The 25,548-nt window shown below is 45.0% G+C and overlaps 2 protein-coding genes across 3 annotated transcripts in view; both read left to right on the top strand.

Moving 5' to 3' along the window:
- LOC126561499 (ubiquitin-protein ligase E3B) overlaps nt 1-25,548 on the top strand; it is a 480,330-nt gene that overhangs the window by 402,133 nt on the left and 52,649 nt on the right. The gene's annotated exons all lie outside the window — the stretch shown is intronic.
- On the top strand, nt 1,961-7,172 carry LOC126562221 (T-box-containing protein TBX6L-like). Its single transcript, XM_050218666.1, has 5 exons — nt 1,961-2,050; nt 3,022-3,181; nt 5,692-5,959; nt 6,083-6,220; nt 6,372-7,172. Exons 1-5 carry the CDS (start codon nt 1,963-1,965, stop codon nt 7,098-7,100), a joined length of 1,383 nt encoding a protein of 460 aa, XP_050074623.1. The 5' UTR covers nt 1,961-1,962; the 3' UTR covers nt 7,101-7,172.

Here is a 25,548-nt window from a genome sequence, read left to right as displayed (position 1 = left end):
ATATTCCACATCCTACGCAATGACTTTTCATCCAGTTTCAAGTACATGAGTTCATCCCGCCGAAGGAAGCACTACGGAAGAACCTTCACACCTGCGACACCAAGCATCACTCCGACCAGCATAGGTCGAGCGAGATCCTTCAGGTACGTTTTATTTACAATGCATACCGCCTGATTACCACCGCCCTGTCCCCTACACTAATGACTTACCAAAGAAAGCCACTCGAGTGTGTCTGCTACTACCCCGTATAAGCCTTCTCCCAACACTGCTACCATGTGCAGGTGACAATTGGGATTAAAACAAATCCAGCCCCTTTAAGAGGTGTCCCGAGTGGGTTCTGCCTTCTGCTACAAACTCCACAACGATTAACAGCAGCGATTTCAGTGTCGTTGCGATCGGTTGCGCTCGACGAGGCCCGGCAGGATCTGCTCAAATCGACCACGTGACCACCCTGCGAGAGGTGTAATTGTTTTATTGCATCGGTACTTGAGATTTTTGCGCCCCCGGATTGCCACTTAGGTTGAAGCAAGGTGATCCAAAATTCACGTACCTGTACGAGCAAATGGTGGATGCGTAGGGTACAGAACGGGATGAATCGAATCCTGGCTGGGGAAGCCCCCATTCAGTGTAAATGGAGGCTGGGATTTCCAGCGATGGCCATCAATGCGTCGTAAATGGACGGCATTGTTTGTGCGACTCCTCCCCTGAGACTTCTATTGTGTGGTAGGCGAAATTATGCCACCTACGGGTAGTACGGGAAGGTTTACTTTAGCAGGACAGGTTGGTTTCTGTGCTGGGAAGGTAGTATTTGGGGACTTGCAAAATCTACAACGAATAAGGGTGAAACATGAAGGTAACGGAGATGCACGGGAAAATGATCTTCAGGATGAGAGATCTCGAGAAGGACAAGTGTTTGAAGCCGATTTAATTTTCTAATAAACACACTGTGGCTGTGAAGTTTTCATATAATTAGCGGAGAAATGGAAGATAGAAAGAATTGAAGTTCAGTGAGGCCATATTTTCTCATGCGAAGTTGTTACTGAATGCAGGCTTAAATATCAATACAATTTTGAGTTTTTTGAGGACTTTATCGAAAGACTGTATTTTTATTTGAAAGGATCAATCAAATCCTTGGTAGGTTAAGCAATTCAAACAAACATTTAAGTTTTAAAGTATTTATAGTAATTTGATTTAAATTAAAAAAATAATCTCAGTATTACAGTTATCCTTTTTTTTGTGAAAACCTCTTAAGAAATTCTTCATTTTAAAAAGGCACTCAACAGGAAAAACACGCCCACTTTGCTGCTCCACCACGCGCAATGTGCCGGAAAGAAAGAAAGCTAATCCACCCCTCCGTTCTCACTCGAACCTCAGTAAGAAGAAAAACTCGTTTGCCACCCCGTGTGGTGGTGTGCGTGAAGCATAAAAAGCATAGCAGCATATACGTAGCCGCACAGCGCAGCGAACGAGGCTAACGAGCGAAACCAGAACTTGTTCGGAGTTTATTTTACGAGCGAACCTTCAACCGTGCGGGTGTGTGTTGCTCAGTTGCTCGGTGTCTTGAAGGGCAAGTAGAAGATACAAAAAAAAAAAACACCTAAAGAATCTCCACTCTAAAGTTTTGAAGATCAAGCTGTGAGAGGAAGAAAATTTCTGTGAAGACAGTGAGTGGCGATTTACCTAATTAAAGTGTTCAAGTGCAGTGTTCGGTGTTGAAAACAAAAAATCAATGAGTGCATCAGTTGCATCGAGGACGCGCTGAGAAGACTTACGAGTGAGAAACCGTGGTAGACGAGTGCAAAAACAAAGTGCATTGCAATAAAAAAAAAAAACGACTGCGCCTTGTGCGAAGTTTTACAAGTGTTGTGGCTTGTATCGCTGTCTGTGTGCAGAGTGCAAGCGCTGCAATCCGTACGCTGTGTAGTGTTTCAAAAGTGCATTGCCATTGCCCCTTCGCATAAAATGACCGCCGATCTAATGGATTTACGGATGCACCATCACCTAGCGCTCCAGACGGAGTTCTACCGGATGCAGATGCAGCGTTTGCCAGGTAAGCTATGTTGGCCATTGCCGAAACACACACACGCACACACACACACACAGGCGAATTGATACATATCGGTGGTTGGGTTGATTGACATCGGGTGAATTCTCCGTGGTGATCGAACAAGAGAATCAAACAAATCGAATCACACGCAGCTTGAAAACTTGACATACCTTACTTAAGCTATCAATCATTTGGTCGCTTTCGGTACTGTATTTTCTCTGTATTTTTTGTGTGTGTTTGCCTTTAAAGGACTCATACAACTACACGAGGCGCACGGAGTCACCAAAGCAGCAGAGAAACCATAGAAATATGTTGTGCTGTGTGGGAAGGTTTAAATTCCACCACACACTCACCCAACAATACGTGCATTTTTAAATTGGTGGAAAATGGTCCGTTTGCCGACGGTGTTTGATCGATAAGCTCGTCGGGCTCGATTCGTACTGGCGGCCAATAATCTGGGCGCGCGTGTGAACCCTCAATTAGCGATGATTTGCGATGGTGTGCGATTTATGTTTCAATTATGTTATCACTGTTATCCGAAAGGTGCAGGAGTTGTAAGCTTCACATTTCAAACTCGCTTTCATTCCACACGGCTGAAGTTAATCGACACATTTCGGGCTTTGGTTCCCCCTTTCGCTTCGCTTCGCCCGGGTCCACATCCGAAGAAGCATAACAAGCGTACCGAATCGGGAAAATAATGACGTAAATATCGTAATCATTAGCACCCCGGGCAATAGAAGCAGTGTTTGGGCACGGGAGGGGAAACAAAAGCTAGCCGAAAACCTTGAAGCCTTCTGCTCGTTCAGCCGTTAATCTCGTCTCTTTGGGAGTTTTCTCCCGGTTGTGTTTTTTTTTTTTCTTTCACTCGATCGACTCTAGCAAACAAACAAATCAAACTGTAAAACGAGCCAGCATGCAACACGCACTAATTGTCCGTTCGTTCTTTCACGCTTTCCTCAACGAAACCCCACCAGATCCGTATCCGGCAATGCTACCAGTTCCACCGCCCCGGCCACTGATGATACCGCCGCGCTACAACACCCTGCCGGATGTGGACATCAAGCTGCAGAACCGCGATCTCTGGAGTCAGTTCCACAAGATCGGTACCGAGATGATCATCACCAAGAGTGGCCGGTAAGTGTCCAGAAAAACAAAGCAAAAAAAAACCAAAAAAAAAAAAAACTTTAAAAAAGGGCAGACGAACTTCACAATTCGGACCACGGCAAATGACACGGTGGCGCCAAATTTTACAACCCAAATACCGAAAAAGAAAACCCCTGGGCACTCTGGGAGGCAGCAGGGTGCAGAACCCAAACAGACCTTGACCCTACCGTACGCAGGACCGCTTTACAGCACTGCCAGAAGTCCAGAAGGAAGCAGCCACTTCAGTGCTGTGGACTGTGGGCCTTATTGGAGGGAAAACGAATCAGACAAAAAAAAAACCCCGAAAAACAAAAACCCAACTTCAAGCCGTCACTTCCTTTCGAAGTGCCTGGACCTGGCGCACAAGCGGTTGCAGGAAAAAGCCGACCTGTTCCGACACACCGACATAAGGCAGCATGGGGAAAAAAACGATACCCCTGGCCGACTTCACGGGATATTACAGAGACAATAATCATAATTCTTGCTGCTTCCACTTGCAATAGCTGATAGCTGAACCCTGATTGCATCGGGTGTGAAGCGAACGGTCGGAGAAAAGTCGATCCACCCAGGGGATCGCGGCACACCTTCCCCCGGTTCCCTCTGTGTACGTCTTGTTAGCTTCACACGTTTTTGAACCGTTTGATTTTTAATGTGTTTTATTGGTGCGCTTCTTTTTGTTTTAGCACGCTCATAAAAACGCAACAACACGCACACATACAGAAAGATGGACTGGGAAAGGTTTGTGGCGTTTTTTTTTGTTTTGTTTTAAACTGATCACATTGCGATGCTGTTTGACGTGCGGCGTTTGAGCGGACTTTTTTTTTCCTTTCTTGAGACGAAGACTGGTTGCGTGTCTGCATGATCCTTCTGCTCTGCTCTCGCTCTGTCTTTCCTTTGACTGGTTTCGGAATTGCTCTAACTTTAGGGCTCAACATCTCCAGATGAGGTATATACTCAAGAAATGCTCAAGAAAAAAAAAACGATCCATATTTAAGTTTGTTTGCCTTTGGCTGGCGCCAAATTCTGTTTGTTTCCCGACTGCAAAGGAGTTTTGTTTGTTCGCGTTTTTTCGCTTTTGGTTTACTCTTCATTAGACATTTTGCGACGAGCTGACCGAGTTCTGTTGAAGAAGCTTTTCTCGTGATGCTAATGGCAAACGTTCGGTCCCACCCGCCTTCGGTGGCTATAAACACGTGATCAGAAGCAGATTGTGAAGAGGATTTGTAGAAGATCACACTTTTCACTTTCTATTAGCAATATACGATCGATCGGTGGCAGCTCTTAGCCGTTGACTCACTCTTTAGCAGTATTTTGATCCACTGGGTAAGGTTTTGTCGGTAATCAATTATAACGAACAAAACAAATTGATAGTTCGGAGCAGATTTTTTGTTTTGCAAAGCATCAGAAAGTCGTTAAGAATACGAAAGCTTGTTTGGCGGAGTTTGTGGATCCATCCCAACGCTGGTACGCACGCTCGAAAGAAGGCTCGTAAAGGCGACCTATTAGGACACAGTTGGACCATCCGACGACGTTGCCTTTTGGTCGGTACCGCCGTGTCATGTCGCGCTCATGTTTCCAATCGCTCTTCCACGTTCTTCCTCATGCCGTGCTGTGTGTTTTAAACGAACGAAGTGTTTATTGTCAGATGTCCCAGCATGGGGTCTCCCACTCGGGTGGTTGAATTGGTGGACGCCAGTCCGCCAGCCGTTGGCGCCTCAATCCTACCGCCTGCTCTGAGCCAAAAAGTGGAGTCGCCGATCGATTATTATCCGTTTCACACGATCACCTCGGACGCATCGAGATTTTTATTTTTTTTTTTGATGCGCTCTGATCCGAATCCGGAGCAAGTTGATTTATATACGATCCGGATGGATCGACAGCATCGCATCTTGTGGTAGTCTCGCTGAGAGACTCCAAACGGGGAATGAAATCTCGATCAGAAAAAGGGAGCAACAAAATTGGACGGAACGGGCAACAGAAACGGATCGAATATAGTTAAAATTTGTTTTTACGATCACTCACAAATCATAAAAGCTCGTAAAAGAGCGTCGCCAAGCGTGTGTTTTTTTGTTGTTGTTGTTGTTGAAAACCGTGCAGTGATTGAAGCACGCACCATGGCTTGGAGAACCCGCATCGCGGGAGGGGGAGTGGTTTGGCCAATAAAATTTAATTAAGCAAAACACACTCCCAAGGTTCGGGACCGCCGGTGTTCGGTTGAGGCATAGGTGCGTACTACCTTTATGCCCCGGGTTTTCGGTTTCGAGCCGCGATATTTTGTTGTAACGATTGAGCTAAATTGGTTATTCGGGTGGTCGTAAAAATGCGATCGCGATCGAATGCTTTCGTCTCGTCCTATTGTGATTTCCTCCGAATCAAATGAAACAGACATCAAACGTGGCGGGAATGGGAATGCTTTACCGCGCCGCATCTATACCGCGCATCTCGATAGCGAAAGTTAACCGGTTCTAATCTACTATTATCTCGCTCTATTCTTTCTGCAGACGCATGTTTCCCTCGATGCGGCTGTCGGTTAATGGATTGGAAGCCGAGGAGAACTACTTCATACTGCTCGAGATGGTCCCGATCAGTGACTGTCGGTTCAAGTTTAGCGGTTCCCAGTGGGTACCGGCTGGTGGTGCCGAACCGCAGAGTCCTCAGCGTATTTACTTTCATCCGGATGGACCAGCACTCGGTTCCCATTGGACGTCGCAACCGATCGTCTTCAACAAGGTGAAGCTCACCAACAACACGCTGGACAGTAATGGTCATGTAAGTATCCATGCTTGACATACGTTTTTGATTTGGAATTTGAAACCCTTGCTACAGGGTATATTAGCAAAGTGAAGAAATCTATGTCTAATGTCCACCTTATGTACTTTCTTCCTTCGACAGATCGTCTTGACGAGCATGCACAAATATCAACCACGTATTCACGTCATCAAAGCCTCAGATGCTACTCAAATTCCGTGGGCACCACAGCAAGCCTTCACCTTCCCTGAGACGGAGTTCGTCGCTGTAACTGCCTATCAGGTTAGTATTGATAATTATCCTACTTGTTACGCATCAGGGACCAAAAACTGCAGAGCTCTTATTGAGATCATCATCACTGCACAATCGCTAAAGCAACAGCAACTAAACTTTTATTTCTATCCTTCCCTTTTCCCCCACCTTTTATCTCCAGAACGATCGCATCACAAAACTGAAGATCGACAACAATCCTTTCGCGAAAGGTTTTCGGGAGACGGGTCAGTCACGGTGCAAGCGCAAGGCAGGACTTTTGATGTCACCCGACTCTGGCCTTGGCAATCGCAGTTCGGAAGAGGACGATGAGTCTGATGGGCAGGAAACGGGCCCGGAAGCGAAACGTCCACGTACGAGCAGCCTTGCCGGTTCCCTATCCTCCCTGGACGACAGTGAACTTTCCGTCAGTGACGGATCCTCCAGTGGAACGAGCTCCCCGGTAGTGGTGGATGATTTCGGATCTCCGGTACGTCCTTCACCTTCTTCGATGGCAGCGAGTGCATTCTACCAGAACCATCACCCGGGCATGGCTATGCATGCAGGGCTGTTTTCCGCGCAACATCCTCACCATCTGTCCCATGCCCATCCGATGCTGCAGCATCCTGGTGGAGGTTCGTGGATGGACCTTATGTTTCCTTCGTTCGCCCGGTCGCAGACAGCCGGAGGTGGATCGCCCAGTCTGGAACCGAGTGCACTCGTACAGGCCGCTCAGCAGCTGCAACAGTTCGCGCGCCGTGAGTTCCTTCCCCTTCCGGTACCCTCACCCCGGACACCCACAATCAACAGCAGCACTGGTGAGCAGGACAGCCCAAGCAGAAAGCAGCAGCAACATCTCCCACAGCATCAACTCCCCTTCAGCATCTCCGCCATTCTCGGGCACGATCGGTAGACGGTCGCGGGGTGTGAATTGTTTGCACAAACAGCATCATCGGAAAGGTGAGTGGTTGTCGCTGGAAGACGCGCGTGCAATGGCTGTGATCTGTAGGGGATGATCCCCTAAAACAGCCCCGAAACAAAGCAAACCAACATGGACGAATGGCAAACATCTCCATCTTATGCAGCTCGGTTCGTTGCGTGTGTTTGTACTAAGTGACTGAGCAAACGATGCGTGTATGTGACTGGGCCGGATAGATCTGTGGAGCGAGGCATAGAGGTGACCATTGTTTGATATGTTTCCCGATGAGCTTTGTGAGAAGTGGGTTTACTTGCGGGTGTGAGAAGCCAGTGGTGGAAGTGTGAGTCGGGTGCGAACATTTGTTTAAAGGTGTAGAAGCAGAACGAACGCAGAAAGCGCATTTGTTAGCGTCAAGTTCAAATACACCAGACTAAGGGTAGAAGAAGCGTGTGCAATTGGTTAGAACGATAAGGCAGGCAGGTGTGGAATGTGACCGTCCTGGAAATGGCCGTCTACTTCCTTGTCTGTTTGGTTTATTCGTTCTACATTTTAAACGTAGTATGATCAATCCAAATTTCTTCATCTCAAGGAATATTGTCAGACTGTAGGGTTAAGGACTGAGACTGTTAATTATTTTTAAGGCCAAACACCTCCTCAGGACCTCAGGGATACATAGCTTACACCAAACTTCGGCAGGTTTGAGCTCGAGCTTTGTTAGGAACTCCTTATGCTTTAGAGACGGTTCTAGTGTTTTACTATGTTAGCAGACTAGCGAGCTAGAATAATTTATTATTGCCCTCTAGAGATGTGTATGAATCTAGGAACGTGTATAGAGCTATCGTGCGTACTGTGTAACGCCATTTTTTTTGTTTTGTTTTGTGCTAGAAAAGATAAGCGGAATCCAGTAAAGATTAAATTGTAATTGACTATCTCATTAGACGTTAAGCGAGAAACCGGTCGGTGTAGCGAAAATAAATAGAAATTATAACGCCAAATTCTATGCATTCAATTTATAATTTTTAGCTGATAAGTATCCGAAACATATTTCTTTTAAAGAAGCTTTTTTTATCAACTGTTTTGTTATTTTTTACCTGTTTTTCCACACACTAAAACAACTCTCTAAAAGCGTAGATGTTGGCTCCTCAAAATCGTTCTTTTCGAATAATGACCCAGGCGTAATGCATAATCTCTATTACGCGCCTGGCGGCAATTCGTCAACTACGCAACCTAAGTTGTTGATGATCTTATGAACAACAACTCAAGACAACACAACAAACATAACCTCAATAGAATGCATCTGCAGGCGTCACATGTGAACCGAGTTTTCTTGGTGGTCCTCCACGTGCCGAAAACACTCATCCATCTTAGTCCCTTTTCCTTCCCTATATGTCGTTTCCACAACCTCTTTCCCTCATTTATCTGTAGTGATCTCCTGTGATGTTTGTGACTTAAACGGCGTTTGGATAGTGCGCTCTGAAAACAAAAAAAAAACAGCACACACACACATACAATTGCTCGTAAGATTGTACTAGAGATGTGACGCGATCAACTTCAAGTGACAACACTCCTCCCCATTGTTTTTCGTCCCCTTTTACCACACACTCAACATCATGGTGGTCCACGGATTGTGTTGCCGTGAGACGGAATTCGGTAGCCATCAAAATGGGGGAAAATCTAAGAACACTTACCAGCGAAAAAAAAAAACAACTCGCCACTGAACCCGGTAGGCTCCACTCGAACGTAAACGGGAGCGTCAAGAGGGATCGTCAACGAGGAACGGGAATGGCAGGCGGATACGCAGAGAGAGAGAGAGAGAGAGAGAGCGAGGGAATCATTTGATATTTTCCCTCCGGTTTAGTAGGCCCCCCTAGAATTGTTTAGATTTGTTTAGACAATGCGGTAAACCGCTGGCGCTAAGCGCTGAGCGTGGTTTTCGTTGTAGACACGCGCGCACAGCCTTGGGGGGGTACGGACACGTGGCTGTAACAATTTTTGTTGTGGTTAGGATTAGTATGTTAGGAGTCATGTTTCAGGAAACCATAACATTAAAAAAACTCTACTTTAGTCTACCCTGTATGGGCAGATTTGCGTTGTAACACGTGGTTGAATGATCACTGCAGAAGAGAAATTATTCAAAATTTACTGAACGCTAAAAAACATTGCAACGCAGGAATGTCTTCCATGTGTGGCTTGCGGACACTTTTGGAGTAGCTCAGGCCTCTACGCTATGTTGTTTATGTGCTGTGTATTATCAAATGTAAATATTATGACAAATGTTTGCCGAACGCTTTCAGCAGTCTGTTAGGGATCTGTCCATTCTACCTCTATCCGGAAATTCTAGGATCTAGCGCTGCTATCAGACCGTTCACTGTTTATATTTGCACTTAGAAAGCGCAGGCATAAGCGTCGATCCCTCCGGATCGCTCCGATAAGTCCTGACCGAGTGCCCGACTTCTTCCGAAGCCCTACTGCTACTGTGCATTCTCTCGCTGTCCTGCTGATGCGACGCACCTAGAAAGAACAAATATTGAGCCCTGCGACGTGCTATAATTTGTAGTCTGTTTGCTCTGCGATAGGCGCATCTGCGCCTCCGGGATGCATTCCGATAGCAGTGCAAAAAGTGATCGTAAACGGTAGCAGCCAGGATAGGTTTCCGTTTTCTACACGGGAAAGTTTATCTACGGCTACAGGTCTTATCGCTGGGGATAGGGGATTCTCGTCCAGTTAAAGTGTTTCCGAAAACGGTGGCAATGTTTGCAATGAGATAGAGCGGTTCGGTAGAACGTTCTACGTTCTTTAAAAGTAAAAATCCTTCAAAGATGTTATATGTACCGTTCGAAAGTCTTATTCCACTAGATTTAATTGCAAACATTGTGCCTCACACGTGTCTCAATTCGGAACATTCTCCATCGCTCGTAACGATCTTCCGGGAACAATGTCAATCGCTCTTGATAAACAATTTTCCAAAGTATGAACAAATTGCTGCTATTTGGCAAATACCCGCCCGGAAAGTGAAACTGTTCAGTTTGAATTGTTGCGTCTTTGCAAAACACCACAGAATGTTAAACGTTACAACGCTAATTTTCATCCCGCGGCAGGATTGCAGCACTGTCGCAGTTGTCTTTGTCCCGGAGAGGCTATGAATACGGAGAAAAACGTGAAAAATTCCCAAAAACGCTTCCCTCGTCTGTGCCAGAATTGAACCACGCAAAAAGCACCAACCAAAACGTATCGAATTAAATTACCAAATTTTACAAATATTATTCGTCGGGTTGGGCCATATCGCCCTGCGGTATGTATCAGCATGGCCAGTATAGTTTCTGCCGGTGGGACGGTTTTCCGGTTCGGTTCGGAGGATCATTTATGCGAACCACGCCCGCCACGTTCGCGTTGGGGAAAAATTTCTCAGGAAATTCGTCTGGGGAATTTGGTGTGTTTCGCCGTATTCGAACGGATTCGGCGATCGGTATTTTTTTTTTTATTACGGTTGCCACCAGTGCCTGCTCTGTGCTTCTCATTTGCTGCCATTTTAAAAAGTCCGAGCTTAAAGATGCGCATCTTTTGTGTTTCTAGTTTGCTTTTGCTTTGTTTTTCTACGAATTTCGCACCCTTTTGCCGTGGTGGTAATGGCTACGGGGGCAGGGTGGGGGCATAAGTTGTCGTTTGATAAGGCCTAAAGTCTGGACACTTAAAAACCCGCTCCCAAACAAGATTCCCCCGGTAGGTGGTGTTGTCTCTTGACGATCGTCTCTAGCACTCAGTTCCTTGTTAAGTATTCGTTTTTGCCACTTTGAACGATGTGATGCGACGACAGCACTGGTAGCAGATGGTGGTGAGGGCTGGACGAAGCATACCCAAAGTCACTTGGCGTTTGTTTTCCGAGCAATCTTCAGCACCGTAACCCCGTAAGTTCAACATCAAATCCATCATTAATCAATCTTCAGCCCTCAAAATCTCAGCAACTACGTTACGCACTCGAACGGTGGTGAAGTATCCTTTCGGTGCGGTTTTGGCTTCCATCTTCCGAAAAAGAAAAAACAAACTCACTGCCCACAAGTGGCCGTTGGAGGCAGTAGTCTGGCAAGCAGCGCCCAGCTAGCGTCTGTGTGTATGTTGTAAAAGCGAGTGGAACGAATGCTGTCGAACGGATTGGCTTTTGCTGTGTGGTTTTTGAGAGTGTTCAAATAGGAAAAATAAATTTACCAATCGTACTTTTTGGTGCTGGCTGTTTGGGTTTTCGATTTCTTCACGGAGCTACCCTTCCGTTCCATTCCTGGAGTTGCGATCGTTTCTTTTGGGTTCTTTCTGTTGACTTTTACAATAACGAACATGAAGTTTATGTTGTTGTTATATGGAATGAAACCCAAACCGAGGAAAAGAATAGCTTACACCGGGCACAGAATCTCACACGTATATTGTACTTGTGGTCGCTACTACTATGGCCGTAGTCACCCGCAAACACCGTCTGTATCAACTTTCTCAAACAATTCCAATTTTGACACTCAACTTCGATTTCCTCTGTCGAAGAAGGCTGCGACTTTGGGTGCTATTCTTCAGAGTACAGGCACAGCCTGGCTTGATGTTCGGTGAAGCTCACCTAGCTACCAACTTGTACAGAACACGTGCTTTTTCTTGAAGCTAGCCAAAGTCTACAAGACCACTCACGAGAGGTGTCAAATTTCGTGCTTTTACCTCACTGCTGTGCTTGATTAACAGGGATAATCGGGACGAATGGTTGAAGAGTGTGTTTCAGGGTGAAAACAAAAGGAAAATGGAGATCGTTAAGAAGAAAAAATCCCTTCTAAGCAGAAGAAATCAATATCTGACAGGAAGCATGGAGCATCCAAAACAAACGATTCCACGGTTCGATTGATGTCGTAAGACAAAAAAAACGGCCAGTGAATCACACAAATAAATTTCTTTTCACCTTTCAAAGCTCGAACTGGGAAAATAAACTCGAAACCCATTACGCTTTTCATCTCTCAACGTGCGCACGGTAAACAATAGTATTTTAGCGCCAAATATTAGTTCCCTGCACCGTTTGACAGCTGGTTTGGGTTGGGTAAGGTGGCGGTATGAAGCTATTGGCGGCTAATTTTACACCTAATCGTTTGACTAGTTCGATCGGAGATGGGTTTTTTCGGCAACAAACCTCACCGGCCGCAGGAAGGTGCATTTTCGCCTACCGTCTGTCGCTCGGTCGGCAAGCCCACAGTTTCCAAAAAGTCGCGTGTAAACGATACAATCTCCAAACGGAGCCAAAAGCCAAAGACAGCTCGCCAGCCGATAAGGTCTCGTTTGCGCCCGCCGATCGAACGACAAGATGGTGCGGCAGAATCCTCGCTGTGTTCGACATTGTTGCGGTCTAGAGCGATGATCGTGCGCGGCAGATGTTCGAACCGACCTGCACGAAATGGCAACAGTTGGAGCTTGCTTTGGCTGGCTCAACACGGTTGAAGCTCATCCCCTTACACGAAAGGCTACGATGGTTTTTGGTCGAGGGATTAAAATGGAAAACCTAAAAGCGTGCTCGGGAAGGACGCTTTGGATGTTTGTTTTAGAAATTGGTAGACTTTTCTTCTTGTCTTTCTTTCGTATCGGCCGTATCAGGCGTTGAGGCTGCTTCCGAGTCCTTGGAACGGGATAAAGCTTGCGTTGCGTTTTTTTGTGTATGTGTGTGAGAGCTAAGGGCTGCGTGTGAATGTTTGCTGATGGGCGCCACCATGGCAGGTGCCTTAGATGAAGGCAAAAAAAAATGTATCGTACATTAAAAGCGATCCTCGCTAATGGATGGGAACGGAACTAATGATGAGGAGTGAAAATGGCGACTCATTTTTGGGGTTGCCTGCTTTTTCTGCTGTGGTTTTATTTATCGTTTCCCTCGTGGATCGTTGAGTTATCCCGCTATCGATCGTACGCCAGATTGGGTGTGTCTTCTGTACCGTCTGTGTGAAAAGGATTAAGCAAAGCGATCGGCAATCCTTTTCCCAGCCATCAATATTACACAGAGGAGATTTTTGATTTCCAATCAATTTCTTCATGAAACAACTTTAATCCTTGTGTTCGCGGTATCTTCAATCAAACTTTAACATAGTTTTTCACTTTAACATGCGCCGAACAGGAATGGATGTCATGCTCAACGATGTTTGCTAGCATTTTGAGATATTGTTTTCTCCAAAAAATGTTTTTTTGCTCTCCAACCTTAAGGAAATAAGTGTAATTTAATGACTCAATTCGGGTGTAAAATACCATCATTTGCAGAGTGTAAGAGAGTAATTAAAGAAAGAAACATTTTATTGCGATCACATCTTCCCTTTTCTTTCGAAAGGAACAGTAAAGGGGGAAAAAAAAAACGAAACAAAGCTGAGCATTTTTTTCCCCCATTGATTTCATGAAGGACGACCGAACCGTATTGCTGCAGCTGAGCATTTTGAAATGTACGAAAATTCGCGTTTTCATGACTTTATTCCCGCTCGGCCACACTACGGCTGCGGTTGGGTGAGTTGCTTTTTTGTTTTATTTTGTCTTCCCAGGGCAAATTTCTTCTCCCATTTCGATCGATCATGCCAAGGTTTTGAGGTGGAAACAGGAACCAGATTCGCCAGTCAGGTCTGGTTTTTGGGACAGTGTCTGAAATGTGGTAATAAAATTCCTTTGAGTGATTGTAATGAATATTAAATTGCAACGCGCGCATCTTGATGCCATGTTGCCGCAACACCAGCAAACCAAGCGATATTTTATTCAACTTTCCTGTTTTGCTGCGGTGAATGCATCGATGCATCTTGGGTAGTTTTTTTTTTGCTGCTTTTCGCTGGTTTGATACTGCCATTTTAGATCACTGTTTTCCACCTGCAAGACTGCATCGATCGGGTGTCGTTGAACAAGTTGTTACAAGGGGTGGTTTCAGAATCTGGTGATCTTGGTTGTCCTAGTTTTTGGGGGAACGGAATGTATGTTTCGATTCATTAGTTTATTCGATTATGTTGATGACGATCGAAACTGGGTGCTGGAGATCACCTCGGAACGGGGAGGTTAAAAACTGGACCACTCGACTGGAAGTGAACGGAGAAGGACTCAACCGAGAGGACTCTCTCGGCGAAGGCTAATTAATATGTACTTAATTAATTTACGTTGCCTGTTTTGTAGTGTCTGGTTGATATTTTAGCTTTTGACATTAGACGACCAATGTAACGAGCTCCCTGGCAGTTCCTTCAGCTTGTTGAAAATGTTCCACGAATCCTTCCTGTTCGCATGCTTAGTGTGAGAAATAGTCTGAAGATGCCTTGCCAAATACCGGCACATGCATGCACAGCGCACAACCCGTGACAGTGAGAACCTGTTGCGAATTAATCAATTACGCCCCGATCGATCAGTATGTGCCAGACATCGCTGTCAGTCCCAACAGGGACGTCACAGTGGAGTCACAGAAAAAAGCCAACCTGCGGGACCACAGTGTCGCGCGACTTTGCCACTATCAATTTTTCTGCCGCATTGCAGTGAAAGCCCACGGGAATGGACACGGACTTCAGCCAAGAAGGTGGCAATACTTTGAGCTGGGAAAATTTACACGAGTGGAAAGTCGTGATTTAATTTGTAACAAGGCCACGTTTGCACTGTTTCGCGTTAGTGGCAAGCGTTCCAGGAGGAACACTGTTCCGTTGGAGAGGATTGAGAATGGGAGAAAAGTGGCCGAAGTAGCTTCATAAACCATTTTACTTCACCTTCACCATTTTCCACCATCTAGCCGTCTTCCCCGGGCACGGGCAGACTTCGGTTTTCTCAAGTGCTCTTTTATGGTTCGGTCGTAAAAGTCTAAGTACCGAAGTGTAAACAAATGCTTCCTTTTCGGACGCATTATAATTTTTTGGCCAAAAGAAATGTTCCCTCGATTCTGGAGCACCTTTTGCCCACTCTCCTCTCCTAAGGGTCCCAAGGGCAAGGATTGGGTTTTGCTTGGCACCGGCTCGAAAATCCTTCCTTCTATGTGTCCTTTTCTTTTGACCCCTCTGCGCCCGGAATATAGAATCCGGTAGATAATCGTCTTAAATAATTTCATTAACCTTTTCCAGGTTTGTTTTGCTGACCGTACCTGGGAGGACCTACCCAATGTCCTGTCGCTGGCGGCATCGAACATTAATAAGTGATGGCGGCAGACGTATTATGCTAATTATTATATTGCAGACCCCTTGCCGCAGACTTGCCGTATGCTGGCCGGGCACACAAGGGACATAGGCTGCCGCTTATCACGTGCGTTTGTCAGGCAGTGGTTCAAGCGTACTTGAAAACGGGACAGATCTTTGACAGAGAGTGATTTGAATGTGTGTGTGGTTGTGTTTGTTGTTTACTCAAGCGATCGTCTTAAGACGCCACCAGACTGGCAATAGACGGTATGCAAGCTTAAACCCCTTTGCTTTTGGTACGGGGGAAATTCAGTGTCGTGTGTCAAAGGGGTGTAATTTATTGCACCGGCATCAATCGGGTGTAAAGCATCGACAAGATTCGGGATGGATGATTTATGGTTTGCCTTCGCAATGAAATTTGATACACGTGGAAGTAATGATTTACTGGTAGTAAAAGTGTTTAGAGTCAGGGTTGATTGACCAAAACTAATTGATCGTTTGGCGACGGCTCATTAGAATCGCATTGTTTGACGAAATAAGTCGCAGGAAATACCCATTGCGAACATTGATCGATCAGACCATCAAAGGATAATGGAAAATTGAAGTAAGATGTCGTCTAGTCAATAAAATTATTCCTTTGCCGTTGAAATCATTCCCAAGAGACGCTTAATTTGAACAACAAAAAACAAAACAACTTCAACCGTATGTAAGCAACGAACGATTTGTCATAAACAACCAACAGCCATAAAATAAAACCTGAACCTGCCTTCGATAGAAATATGGCTATTTAATTTATTCGTCCATGTTCAGCGTTTTTAATTGATTATGATGTTGAGCTTGCGATGGTCTGGTGTTGGAGGAAAAAAAATCCAAACCAAGAAAAAAAAACATGTCTTTTGGTCAATGCAATGGTCCGGTCGGTCTGCTAAATGCTTAATGTGCACCATGACACCTGCGTACGGATAGCGACGACGACGACGATGATGATGAAGATGATGCACGATAATGTTCCGAGCCGAGGAGAGTGTTAAAATTTTAGCACACAATAATAAAAAAAAAAACTCCCCAGTCCGGTCCGGCGACCCACAGATCAAAGCAGATGATCATCGTCGCCCGAGCAGGGAACGTCATAATCATCCTCACTGCAATCACACCCGTGAAGCGTTTGGCGAAGTGATTAAAGCAGAAACATTTCGAAAACGTTTCGTTCAATCAACGTTGCTGTGTGCGGGTTGAGGAAGACTGCGGGTTGGTGGCTGGGTAGGGATGCCATTGTAGGGGGGGAGTGAATCATAAAATAAATTATTTCACTTTTAGTATGATTTTTGCGATACACCAGCGCTGACAGAGTGTTACTTGCTTGTCAACACGGCATTAAAAGCTTCGCAAACAATCCATAACGGGTGAAAAGTGCGCTTGTTGTATTTTATATCAAAACATGAAGCTCGACATATAGATACAAAACATTTATAATTGTTTCACCTCGATCGACGTTTGGAGTTTTGCTAATTAACTATCGAACGACGCGTTTGTGCTAGACCTCCCAGTATGGTATTTCTGCACCACAGAGTGATGTCGCCCTTTTTTCTTCTTCCTTCCACTTACTAATTTTGTTAACTCAAACGATCGCAAATAAAGCTTCGTCCGTTCGCTCTCGCGCGTCTGAGCTAGCGCGAACGCCCGCAAAATGTAATTATCATTTACGATCGGGCCGGGCCGGGAGTTTTGGTTCCTTTTACGATCGTCTCTAACCCGCAACCGCACGGCTCCGGAACAGCTCGATACACCAGCCCGCCAACAATCGCTAATATGGGCGATGATTGATTTTATGGTACGGTGGGATAATTTACAATTCATTTAATGCGGTTCCTCGAAGGTGACGCGATCGTGCCGGCGTACGGGCTGAAAAAGGGGTTTTGCTACCCTGGTCGAGGATGTTTTCTAGCACCTTTCGAGGGGATCGATCGATGGGGATTTGTGCTTCAAATCGATCCGTTTTTCCCGCCTCGAAATGTGGCAGTTCTCGCTCGGGACGGTTCGCTGGCACCTAACAAGGACTGACGTAATTTGATGCAGTTTGCTAAAAACGGAAATGGAGTCTGTGGTGGTGCTGTTATCAGTAAACGAACAGGTCCTTATTTGAAGTGGGCAGGATCCGGATCGAGTCGTCGTGTCTAACCATCTATAGGGAGAGCGTGGGAAAAATTTGTCATCAATCAATGTTGCTTGCGCGATCAGGTTAACCCCTAATTGTGAGAAAGGGAATGGAGTTCTAGAAAACCTCTTTAATTTAATAAAACAGTGTTAATATTATAGTGATCTCGCTAAATGTTTAAATGTTGAAGTCTGAAAGAGATCAGGCTGGTTGAGCCACATCAACCCAGCATGATGGAAATGTTACTCAGTAATTAGACAAACTTGGGCAAACCCGGTTCACAAGTGCTTTGCGATCGCAAGATGGCATCGACCACACCGAACTTACAGGCAAGCTGTCCATTAGCGATTTCACTAATTGGCCCCCGTTTGGAACAGTCCCCCCCCCCTCCCTTCAGAGCGACGCGAAACCCTTCCATCCCGTTTGCATTCTCCTCCGCATGCCAACGATTACGGCCAAATTCCGATGCATCGCTCGCGTATCGGACGGTTTACGCATGAATGCACCGAAACCCCGGGACAAACGTATCGATCGATCGATCGCTCCAACACACAGAAAAATTTGCAACAAAGTGCATCCGTGTCGAAACGTAGCTATGTCAAAGTCAACGCGCGCGACACACCGATCGAATCCGAGAGCAAGCCTGGGGTCCTACGCAGCACACACACACACGCAGCCCATCCCCCGAGGAATCCGAACAACTGACCGAGCAGTTTCTCTGGCGGACGGATTAACCGGCGGCGGCCAACATCAAAGGGGTGCCCGATAGGCTGCGTGTTAAATTATTCAATCACCTTTTTATATCTTCACCTTTGCGCGGTGGTGCTCGAAAAGCCATCGGAAGGTACCACGAAGTACATACGGTTCGGTTGTAGTATTGTTGCCGTGCGGTAGAGTGTGGCTGAGCTAAAGCTGCTGGTGGAAAAGTATGTTACATGTTGGTGAATGTCTCTTTGCTAGGGTTCTCTTTTTGTTTGCCTTTATTCGTCAACTTGCAAAGGCATTATCCTGGTTGGATTAAATCTAAAACGACGAAAGCTTTTGATGAGGTTGGATAAAGTTTGATGTATCTTTTTTTTTTATTTTGGGACTTATTTCTTATGGCGCACAGATTTTTATATTTCATTTTCTTCAATCAGATTGCTTGATCGATCATTGGCTTGTGGTTTTGAAGGATGTAAAGAGGAAAAAATTGCTGAAAAAGTTCAATCAAGAGATAAATATTGATTGCTTAACAATATTTTTTATAAACTTCATAAAGAAGTTCCAAACAAAAAACCAGGATCTTGAAACATATTTTCTAAAATAGATCCTAACCTTCGATCTTGATTAGCCTGTTATTCACAAATCGTCTTAAATCGTCACAGCTTCGTTATTAGCCTAACAACCGTGCGATACAGCTCATTCTGCCAAAAAAAAAAAAAACGAAGCCCACTAACCTTAACCCTCACCCGGAAGATGTGCCGATTCTGTTGATCCGTGAAGCGATTCTCTCTCATCAGCGGCAATAGATCATGAGCGATCTTGAATTCTCTCATACTGGAACCGAAAATCGAACCCACTCCCGGTGGTGACTTTCATCACCCATGAGGCTTACGCTTTATCCTACGCTTTCCACCACTCCCTGCTGTACCTGTACCGACAGATTCGGTAGCTTCAAACGAAGGCTCTCGACACAATATCAAACGATCGTACCGCGTCGGAATGCTGTTTGGCGGCCAGTGTCCCAGGCTTGGTTTGGCGGCCGGGTGGAACGATCCGAAGCGATCCATCGTCGGGCCCGGTGGTGGTGACGCATACACTCGAGCGCACACGAGTGTAAGGATCGGCAGCTTACCAGCGCTAAAGCGTGCAAGGTTTCTGCCTTGTGAAGGGCTAGTCACCAAGGGGTACTTCAACACTTGCGACCTAACGCGGACCGGGGCTCGGGCTTGTACGGTCCGGTACCGTTTTGCGGATTATCCGTCACGGAGCTATGCGCGTGGCACATTCGGGCGGGTTCGGAGCTCTATCAGATCTAGCAGATCTAAGAACTTCGGGACAATGTGTCTGTTGTAGCATAAATGTGGATGAAATAGAGTAAGAGGATGAGTATTTTAGTTATGGTTTTGTTTTGTATTTTGTTAGAAAAATGATTTTAATTTATTGCAGTTACTGGGTGCACAAGATGTGCTTGTTCCGAACGAATTTTCGGTAGCAAAGATCTTAAGGATGAAACGATAAATGTTCAACGACATATTTTCTCCTAGTTTCAATGAGAGCTCAGACTTTTCTTGTTTGCTGATGGTTGTACATAGTCTAAGACACTCCTAACGAAATATTTGGAAGCACTTATGTACTTAAATTTAGGAATGCTGACTACGTTGACGATTTAACGTGATATTAGGTAGTCATCTATAATTTAATGGTCAAATCAAATTAAATTTGTGTCCTTAGAAGACCTGGTCACAAACAACTGTTGATAACTGTTGGAATTAAATGGCGCATAGTAATGTGATTTATTCTTTCTATCTTCCTTATAATAAGACAACATCATAAACGAATGAATGTTCCAGAAGTGCAAGTTGATAGGTTTTTCGAGAATCTTCTTGGGTCAGTCGATCCTTAATTTTCTGATCTGAGCTGATCTGCTCTGCTCTGATGAAACTGCATTAAAGAATTTGAGAAGCCAAGGATCTGATTCAATGAAGATCTGATACTATTCGAATTCTTTCTGTAAAAATTGTTGTCCAGTACTGTCCTAGTATAGAACTTCTGGGTTTACTATTTCAACCCAGTCCTCGGTGGCCTGGAGCTGGGGACGATAGCGGGCCCGGTTTTAACACGCGAGGACTGCGGCTCAAATCTAATCCTGACCGCCTCACCGTACTAATCAGGACTGATCAACCAGCTACGTGGTACTAAAAAGCACCATAAGCCATTCGATTGCCGGCTTGACTTATCATATCAGGTCTTTAATCCAAGAAAAGTAAAGTTGTATTTGAGTCTAGTCTTAGTCTAGTCTCTAGTCTAGTTGTCTAGACTAATGTAGAATATTTTCCACGCAAAAAAAGGTTGTCGTCATTTTTCATCAAATCGTCAGAATTGAGTATGATTCCTACCTATGTTCTAGTATACTTAAAGCTCACTACATGTTATGTACCGATCAGACTGAATGAGTGACTCCATTTTGTTTGCAGGTTCGCATTTTTAATACCATAACTGCACTTTGCTGCACCTTCCTCAATAACAACACCTCCACTCACCACTCAACATTCACACCATCCGGCCATCCGATGATAGAAATCCCACCACAGTAACCACCAACTATTTTCCACCGCTATCCGCTTGAACCCGTAACGGGGCGTGAACCACACGTTTGCCACGTTCGTACGATCGACTCCGAACAACCGAAATCTACCACCCCAAATCTCCCATTTGGGGGGCTACGGATTTATTTATGTATGTAAAGATCCGAACCACAACCATAAAAAAAACCGCCCAATACCCCACGTTGTGTTAGGCCGGTGCTGGTCGCCAATCGGCGGCCAATCGAAACTGGTTCAGCTCGGCGATCGGTCCGGCGATTGGATTCGGGGTGCTGCCGCTTAAAAGGGAAAATCAGCAAGACGAAAGCGTGCCCGAACGTTGGTCTGCCGCGGGCCACAGCAATAAAATCGTCATCCGGTCCCTTGCCGGTTGGTCGGTGCCGGACAATCCTAGCGCTATAAAGCTGGTGCCATTCATTCGGTGTTTCGCGCACGCGGGGTGGCTTGATGTGTTTTTTTGTTGTTGTTGTATGTGTGTGTGTGTTCATTTCCGGCCTAAACAGACGATCCCGCACAGAACACGGCCGCCATCCATGGACGCCGTGTGGTAGTTTCGGCTGGTTTCAATTAAGCCACTTTTCTGCTCGCTCAACAAGTCTTGAAATCGAATCATGTGCCTTGCGTCGGGTCGGCCCCGGATTGATGAAAGTGGCCATTTCGGAATCACCCTGCGCGGCCGCTATCGTTTGGCCAAGGTAACCGAGGTTGGAGTTTTTGGTTGTTGTTGCTGTTGCTGTAGCCATGAGGCTTTATGCTGTAGTTTTATTTCACCGGTCAAACTCGTTACGGCGATGATTAGCCGAAAAAACATGAATCGAAACAGCCAAACCGCTATTCATTTATTAGCACATAAATGATGAGCACGCACGGTGTTGATGGACCACCGCGATGATTCCGGCCGGTCGACGAGGCCCGTGCGCGTTTGGAGGTGGAGGGGTTCTTTTTTGATGAGCTGATGAGCGCCATTGGTGAGCCTAGATAAACCCTTTTTTTCGGGACATCGTTGACAGGCGTTTGCACGGCGTGGAGAATCACTTAATATTCCTGATTTCATCAAGCGAATATTATCATACTGAGGCGACCTGAATAGGAGATTTTGTTTGGGGGAAAAATAGTTTAGTTCTTAAGGTATGATTCGTGTGCTAAGCTTAGATTGTTATCGAAGACAGGCACAGGAAAAAAATGATTAAAATGTTTGGCTTTATTATCGTTTCATTAGTGACATTTATCTCATGCAGGCGTATCTCGTTTCCTCCCTTATATGATTTTATTTCTAAGATAATCAAGTCAAAACTGCAACGATTGAATGATTGAACACCAATTTTTGTTACAATGTTACGTGCCTGGCCGTCCTACACGAATAAATAAATATATATTCAACGACAATAATACTAAATGTAAAACGGATATTGGTAGGCAATTTCTCACTTCCTTGACTTCATTAAAATGTCTCTGGGCTAGCCAGTCTTCTTTACGGGAAAACAGTGCTGATGAGAATTGATAACGTTCCTGTTGTGTATTCGATAGACTGGTCCCGTTTCCAATATCTCATAGAGTTTAGGGTATGGCAAAACTGCGATAAGTTCAGTTTAGTTGGCTTTAACATTATTGTTGCTTCAAAAAAAATGAGGAAATCTGGTAAAGTGTAAGAATTGGCGACTTGTACCAGCAGTACTTACTTACCAGCAGTAGTAAGTACTTTGAGCTAAGAACATATAATTGGTTGTCAGAATTTGTAGCCTGATTCATCGTGGGCTGGAGGGAAACCTGGTTGAAATTGTAGTTTGACTACTATTGGCACTACATAAGGATGCTTGAAGTTAGGATCAAGATTCAAGTTCAATAACGATAAAATATAATGTTCATTAGTAATAGAATGGTAACATGAAAAGTCAAAAAAAAATTTTGAAATTCAGATCCAATTTAATATTGAGGATCATCTGCTGGAAGGGTTTTGCTTTTCCAAAACCCTCTGTCCATCATAGCAATGTTCTGTAACTATATTCAACACCATTCAGCTGGGGTCTTTGGCACCGCATTAGATGGTGGCACGATATGTGTGTGTGTGTTTCATTCGAGACAGGAAGCAATTATAACACTCAACGTTCCTCAACAATAGAACCCTTGTGGAACCGATATATGATAGAGTCATTCCAGATGAGGTGAGGTTATGAAATTCTCAAACGACCCGACCCCGAACCGATCCATTCTATCCCCCTTATTCTCCGTCTTTTCAACTAATTTGCTTGCGTCAGTAGGAACGATTTTCCGTTTCAATGCCTTACCTACGAAAACCACTTTTCCTTCCATGCTCCCGCTACTTTTCGAAGCCTAAACTACGATACCATTCCCGGGCTCTACGGCCCTCGAGAAGAAGTCGGTGCCCGTTCCCTTTTTGGCTGTGGTCTGAGGGCAGCTCGAGTGCGAAGATAGTGATCATAGCATAAACCACACCTATTAGCGAAGTAGATCGATCGACGGGTACGTACATGGGGCTAAATAGTGTTGAACGTCTATTTTTTCGTTTCTTCTGGTTTTGTTTTGGAACCTTAGAAACGCGCTTCACACTGAAACCTCCCCTGTGGGTGTTCTAATCGAGGGATGAAATAGCGCTACGATTGACCATTTCCGGCGTCTAGCCGGGTGCGCGCATCATTATTATTGATCGTCGATCGGACGATGTTTTCTTTTCCGATGGGTGGTTCGATGGGCTTCGAGAACAAGTGTCTTTGCAAAAATTGATTTCTAAGCACATAGCTTCAAATTTAACATGAATTTGAATGTGTTCATCTCGTGCCTTGGTTGCGTGTGTTTTTGTGTGCTCTGACTCGACAAAAAACCTGTCCGGGAAGCCCAATTTCGGGACCGGAAATTAGAAATGACGAAAAGACGTTGCTAGCGGTGCTTTTTGGACAACGTGATAAACTAATTATCGACGGCTAGAAGCACCGTCCCGAAACCCATCATACTGCAAAAACTAAAACACAACGAAGAAACTGGGAACGAGTCGTTTGGCCGTTCCTTCACCGGTTCCTGGTCCTGGAGAAGGGATAGAGCGGCCTCCCAATTGCTTGATACCTCGGTCGTTGGACGAGGTGGCCCGTTAAGTGACCGTGAAGTCGTGAAATCGATGTGTTTCAATTTTACGTTGACTCATCACTAATAGCCCGACGGATGATCCCCGGCGGATAGTCCAGCCTTTCGCGGATGGCTCAGAATGAATATTAATTAAATGTGTTTTTCTTTTCTTTTCCTTCATTTCTTTACTCATCTTCGAAGCTGAGTTCTGTCATTCGTAGTTCGGTTTCTAATTTGTGAATCTTTTGTATGCTGATGTGCCCTCTGGGAAGCGCCCAGGTGGATCATCTTGGATCCTTTAAATTTTGTAGTTTCTTTAGGTTCGATAAGCACCTCCAAGCAACAGTTTTGGACTCGAATGGTGCGTAACGAGCCGCAACTTCGAACAGGTTCCAACCGGGAATTTCTGAATGAAAAGATTCCGTCCCGAAAAAAGCAATGCGATCCCGACCATCAGAAAGAGGGAGAGAGACTGCGTGAGAAACCCGAACCACGGGGACAGTTTGTGTCTGCAGTAAAATAAAAAATAAAACCAAATCAGTCCAAATGGGACCCACTCGAACCACTCGTCAATGCCGTGCCCGTGGCTAGATCGGTTCCTATCGATTAGCGGCTTCTTCCTGCGCTCGCCTGTCCTGGGCCGACCGTTCGGCGGCTCGATTTCGTTTAATGCCTACCGGCTTTCCAATAAAAATCAGTGAATAATGTGTGAAGGCAACTTTTGACACCTCGTTTTCTGATCGTGCGTCCACGGGGTAGAAAAGACACCCTCGGGGCAACCTTTTTCCCACGCGCTGCCTTTTTCGGGGGGTATGCGGCTGCTGCTGAGTTGGTGCACGGTTGTTGAAGGAGGATCAAATTGTCGGGGACGGAAACAGCGTAAGCGTCGGTTACGAGCGATGACATTGGTTTGGTTTGGATGCGGAGGGCTACCGTTAATGCTGGTGACACGATTTGACGGAAGTTTTTTTTTTGTGTAATGACTAACTCGCACAGACACGGAACAGTTCCCATTTCTTTGTCCGGCACATAAACACACAAACCCTCGTTAACAGATCATGAAGCTGCGATGTAATCGAGAAGATTTACCTTCTGTTATGTGGCTAGGGTGAAGCGTTTTATCATGTGTTTATTCCCTTTTTTATACGATCAAATCAGGATCGCTTTACGATAGAACATCGTAGAGCAATAATAGGTAATTGAACCTTGATCCAGTCGAGAGAAGATCGGAGCCACTGATGAATCTACCACCGGTGACATTCTGTTGTGCTGTTTTATTTATACATTTTTATTTATTATTTTATTTTACCTTAGAAGAGTAAAACAATGTCACGAATCAACAAATAAATCCATTTTTCTGAAACGAATTTGTTTATTATAACTTTACTATTATAGCAATACGGCCTGGCCATCCCTTATGAATAACAAAAAAAAAATACTATTATTATCAAAATACTGAACTCTCGTCTTCTCGGCTTAACAATCTTCTATATGCCTAACCGCCATCAAATGGCTTACTAATGTTTGCTGATACCACTTAAATTCGCGATTAACGCACTAGCCATTTATAAATATCAAAATGTCTTTACTATCGTGTCATCATGTTCATAATGTCTTAAAAATTAAAACTAAAAAAATAGAAAATAGTCAAAAAAAACATTAAAGAAATACCCAAAATTGCTTTATGAGAATCCTGATCAGTCATGTTGCAGTAACTATTATGAGTTAAGCATAATCTGCTTTTTGGCGTAACGACTTCTAAGGTCATGCCGGCCATCGAA

This window comes from Anopheles maculipalpis, chromosome 3RL (assembly GCF_943734695.1).
Source record: "Anopheles maculipalpis chromosome 3RL, idAnoMacuDA_375_x, whole genome shotgun sequence".
Lineage (NCBI taxonomy): Eukaryota > Metazoa > Arthropoda > Insecta > Diptera > Culicidae > Anopheles > Anopheles maculipalpis.
Note: the sequence above shows the minus strand (reverse complement) of the source record. Positions and strands in the feature narration are given on the sequence as shown.